Below are 4,546 nucleotides of genomic sequence, written 5' to 3' on the forward strand. Positions count from 1 at the left end.
TCCCTTTTCTGGATGGGTCTCCTGCCACTAGGTGCTGCTCAGGGACACTTGTCCCAAAGGGGTGACCAGAAGCCATGGGGACAGGAGCAGCCAGCTGGGATAGCAGAGGTGGTTTTGAGCCCAAACCTGAAGGAGGGAGCAGCCACAGGGATGCAGACCAGAAGAAAAGCACCTTGAAGGACACAAACCTGTAAACCAAGCCGAGATGTTCCTCTTTGCTTTCACAAGGGTACCTGGCAGCACTTACCCACATGGGAATTGTAGAGACCGCCAGACACGAGGCCCTTCTCTGTCCAGTACCTCCATGCACCAGAGGGGTAACCACCATTGCACCTGGAAAAAGAGGCAGCAGTTCCAGCTCCAGCCCGTTCAGAGCCATACCCAGCTTTGGGCAGCTGAAGGGAAGCTTTCAGCCCGTTGAACCTTTTTAAGTCTGTCCCTTCCTTCCCCAGGACTTCTGGGCTTTGAAACACTGAAGCCTTGGGGAAAGAAGGAGCTAGGAGCACCCATGCCTCCAAGTCCCAAAGCACTGGTGTCTCCTTGCCTCGGAGGCTCCTAACCAAGTCCAGGAGCTGAAGAAGCCACACAACTCAGAGACCCAACTTCTCAACAACTGCAAAAGCCACAGGCAAAAGGCTTGTGCCTGAAATCCAAGGCCTTGGGGCTAATAAAAAATCCATCCTTTGGCTTCGGCAGCTGCCAACTACGTATGGGAAAGCATTGATATGCGTTTGCCCTCCCGACATGATCCATCATCATCCAGCTACTGCTGGGGGCAGGACGTGGCCCAGAGGGACTTTCAGTCCATGCGATCATCTTTGTCTTCCCACCTAACTCCAGCATCTACAGCTCAAACCTCTGGTGGGGCTTCCTGCTCATTAGGGGGACTAGGAAGACAGGGCATCTTGGGGTTGTCCCCCCCACTCCTCCCACCCAGCTTCTAAGAGCAGAAAAGCCAAGAGCAGCTCACCCCATGCCGCACTCGAAGCCACAGCACGACAGCAAGTCCTCTGCCGAGACCTCCACGCTCACTTTGGCGTTCGTGTGAATGCAGGTTCTGTCCGAAATCGCTTCTACGGCACCAAAAGCCTGCAAGCAGCCCCCAAAAACCCACGCAAAGACCATTAGAACTGGCCAGGGGAAAGAAACCAGGCAAGCTGGGACAGCAGGGTTAGGTTAGGTTAACAGTTGGACTTGATGATCTTAAAGGTCTTTTCCAACCAAAGCGATTCTATGATTCTATGAATGAGTGGAGCCAGCATGAGCCTGGCTGGCAGAAGCCCACCGAGAAGCTCAGACACTGCAGGATCCCCCACGTCCCCCCATTTATGCAGTTCAGCGGCAAGCTCAACAGCACTGTTGGGTTTTTTTTTTTGCCCAGCAAACTCTGTATCGACACACACGACCTTAAACTGCTCTTGCTCTTACCCAGCAAGAGCCGCAAGAGCCTTGGTCTCTTATCTCGTTGATGGTGGGACAGTTAGGCCACTGCGTCCGCGAGTCGAAGTTATCGGGCAGCTCCACGTCTGCAGCAAAATCGACCCTGCAAGCAAGAAGAGGGAAGTCCTGTTACAGGAACACCAATGTCACGGGACTGGGTGCACGGGACTCTCCAAGCTCCCCTGAAGGCGACCCGGAGGACAAGCAATCTTGTTGTTTTACTGAAGGAGAATAAATACTTCTGCAGTCCTCGGACCAGGTCAGCAGCTCCTCCAGTGTTTGAAGTTTCAAGGAGCGCAAATTACACAACTGGTCAAGTATCTGGCAGGACGGAAGATAGACCATCCCCCTCACGCATGCTTCTGTCCCTAATTCCATGCAAGATGTCCACCCAGGGGACCCTCGCTCACAGTCTGCCAGGAGAGACCCCCACCCACTCTGGACACACCAGGAGCACCCACGCAAGCTTTTACAGGGCCCTCATCTTCTTCTCCCAGCACTCACCTCTCGGGGAGCTTGGGCCCACCCAGGAAGGTGCCGCAGAGTTTCTTCACATAGCTCATGTCAGTGTTGTGGAAGTTGTGCCCTGCCTGGGAAGAGACACAGAGAGATGGGACACGACTCTCCATAGCCATCAAGTGCATCGCTGGGACCAGCCCTGATGCTCCAGACCTCCCTCAAACCCAACCGGTGTCTGACACCTGCTATAAAACCCAGGGGCCAAGAGCCAAGCTACCTACAGACACAGAACATGGCCCCTTCCATGATCTGTGCATCCGCAGCACCAGTAAGCTAAGGCCCAACTCTAGGCTTTGGCCACAGCAGCCTGGCCGAGGTGGGTTTGGCCAGGTCACCAATACAGCTCGACACTTGTCTCCTCTCGGCATTGCTCCTAGGCTATGAGTTCATCAGTGCTCAGCTCCAAAAAGAAGAAGCTGCACGGTCACCATCACTGCAGCAATCCCCAACGGCATCAACTCACTGGAGAAGTCAACTGGGACCAAGGCTGATTTGATGCAACCACCGTGGTGAGACTCCCAAAGCTCAGCTACCGAGTCCCACAGAGAGATCAACATTGTTGATCAATGCATCCAAAACAAAAAAAAAAGACAAACAAAAAACCCAACCCCCTAAAAAGCAACCCAGTACTCACCTTCCAGGTGGTGTTGAGCTTGTTTATGTGGTTGACCAAGTCGCTGGAGAGGGGAGGGTAGTAAGGAATGCTGCGAGCATTGGCGAAGGCCACCAGGACACACAGGACGGAGACAGACAGCCACATCTTGGCTACGGAATGGGACACTCCACCACCTGCAGCCAGATTTGGGCATCATTGGAAACCTTCCCAAAGCTGGCTTGGACCGTGAACAAGGGCTTGGCAGAAGGACCGCTGCAGCACCACACGGGAGGATAACACACGTGGCTGCACGAAGTCCCTCCCGATCCCGATTTACCCCAAAGGTCAGGAGAGACGCAGGAGCAGACCAACAACCCTCCCTCCCGCAGCTCAGGAGAAAACGGACAAGGCAACCCTGTTCGGCGGTCGACCGCTGCGGGATTAGTAGCGGCAGGAAAGTCTCTTTTGAAGCAGATCCAAAGGATCGAATTTGGAGAGTATTAAAAGCTGTGTTTACTTCCAGAGCACTGGAGGATAAGGAGGAGGAGAAGGAATAGGTAACCAAACCGCCCCCCCCACCAAACTGCAGCCCCAAGGACTTGCTAGCCCCTTCCCTAGCACACTGCTCTTCCCTTTGAAGATACCACTCCAAATCACATTTTTTTGGACTTTATGGCCTCATTTCGGCCAGTCCATTGCCCTGGGGAACCTGATCGGGGTCACAGCCCTGGGGTAGCGACCCCCTGCTCATGCAGAGGTGGGGGTCCCCACACACCGGAGCTGCCTGTGGCTCCTGGCTGTGCTCCCCCCCCCCCGGGGCCTTTCACGAGGGAGGCTGTGAAGCTGCGTCCCTTGGCACAGGGCACCAGGAAAGTCCCAATTTGGGGAGCAGAGACGCTGGGGAAATCCAGGAGCACGGCAAGAACAAACCACAGCTTCCCACGCAGGAGCCCAAGCATCGCCCAGCCCAGAGATGCTCCAGGGCTCGGTGGTTTCTCTGCTCTCCTGCTTCCTTTAGCCTAATTCACATTAAATTGCCCCACTCCAGTTTAACCCCCAATGCCAGCAGCCACCACTTGCTCCACATCCCTACGCCTGACTCGGACACACAGCCAGGCCGTGAGCTGCCGGACCTCTGCAACCTCCAAAATCCTCCTGGCTCCCCTTCCACCAACCCCACGTCCACCCCACCGAGCTCCGATCTTGGCGAGAAGCTCGGGATACTCTACCGCAGCCTGGACAGCAGAGTTATTTAGGCTCTAATTCCTACTCATCTCAGCGAGCTGAACGTGTAATCACCTTTGCAAGCTTGGGCTTAAACCCTTCTGGGCAAATACACCCGAGCAGAGCTTGCCGGGCCGGCACAGGGGATGGGGGGGCACGCAGGCATTTCCATGCAGGCTGCCTCCACCCACTCACAGCCAAGTTTAGCTTTTCCCGAGAAGAAAACCCAGCAGGAGTGTCCTACTTTCTGCCAGCCATAAGCCCAGGCGCCTGCATCTAACCGTATAAAGTGGCTTTTTTTTTTTTTTCATTTCCCTTCCCACACTCCACGCTTTCAAGCAGGACGCTCAGCCCAAAAGCGAGTTGGGTTTCGGCAGCACCACGGGTCCTCCCAGCCTGAAATCTCACCTCTTCGAAGGGGTTTCATGGGGATTTGCTTGCTTCGAGGTTTCTCCCAGACAAGGGACTCGCTGTCCCCGCCGTGCCCCCCTGCTTACACAGCAGCAAGGAGGTTACGTCCAGAAAAATAAATATATATTTCTAAGGCTAGCGTGGCTTTTGCCTTCTGCCCCTTCGGCGTGGCTGTAGGAAGCCTATAGGTGACCGGCCTGCGCTGAAGCACCTTTTCTAATGGCAAATCTTTACCATAAAAAAACCAAAACCCAACCCCCCCCGTACTTCCTGCAGTCAACTTTATATTTTCTGTAGCAGAGAAGGGAGGCGGTTTTGAGCCCAGAAGCCACCTGATACGCTTCCGTTTTCAGCAGG

The 4,546-nt window shown here is 54.7% G+C and overlaps 1 protein-coding gene across 1 annotated transcript in view; it reads right to left on the reverse strand.

Annotated features, from left to right (window-relative positions):
* Window positions 1–4,458, reverse strand: part of CTSB (cathepsin B) — a 7,386-nt gene extending 2,928 nt beyond the window's left edge. The window contains exons 1-6 of the mRNA XM_009639918.2: window positions 4,187–4,458; window positions 2,594–2,748; window positions 1,945–2,030; window positions 1,429–1,543; window positions 971–1,089; window positions 248–333 (exon numbers count right to left, since the gene is read on the reverse strand). Coding sequence (XP_009638213.2) covers window positions 248–333; window positions 971–1,089; window positions 1,429–1,543; window positions 1,945–2,030; window positions 2,594–2,748; window positions 4,187–4,205 — 580 coding nt within the window. The 5' untranslated portion in view covers window positions 4,206–4,458. The remainder of the gene's footprint in view (window positions 1–247; window positions 334–970; window positions 1,090–1,428; window positions 1,544–1,944; window positions 2,031–2,593; window positions 2,749–4,186) is intronic.
* Between the last annotated feature and the right edge of the window lie 88 nt (window positions 4,459–4,546).

The sequence above is a fragment of the Egretta garzetta genome, unplaced genomic scaffold, assembly GCF_000687185.1.
Source record: "Egretta garzetta isolate BGI_Z169 unplaced genomic scaffold, ASM68718v1 scaffold325, whole genome shotgun sequence".
Taxonomy (NCBI): domain Eukaryota; kingdom Metazoa; phylum Chordata; class Aves; order Pelecaniformes; family Ardeidae; genus Egretta; species Egretta garzetta.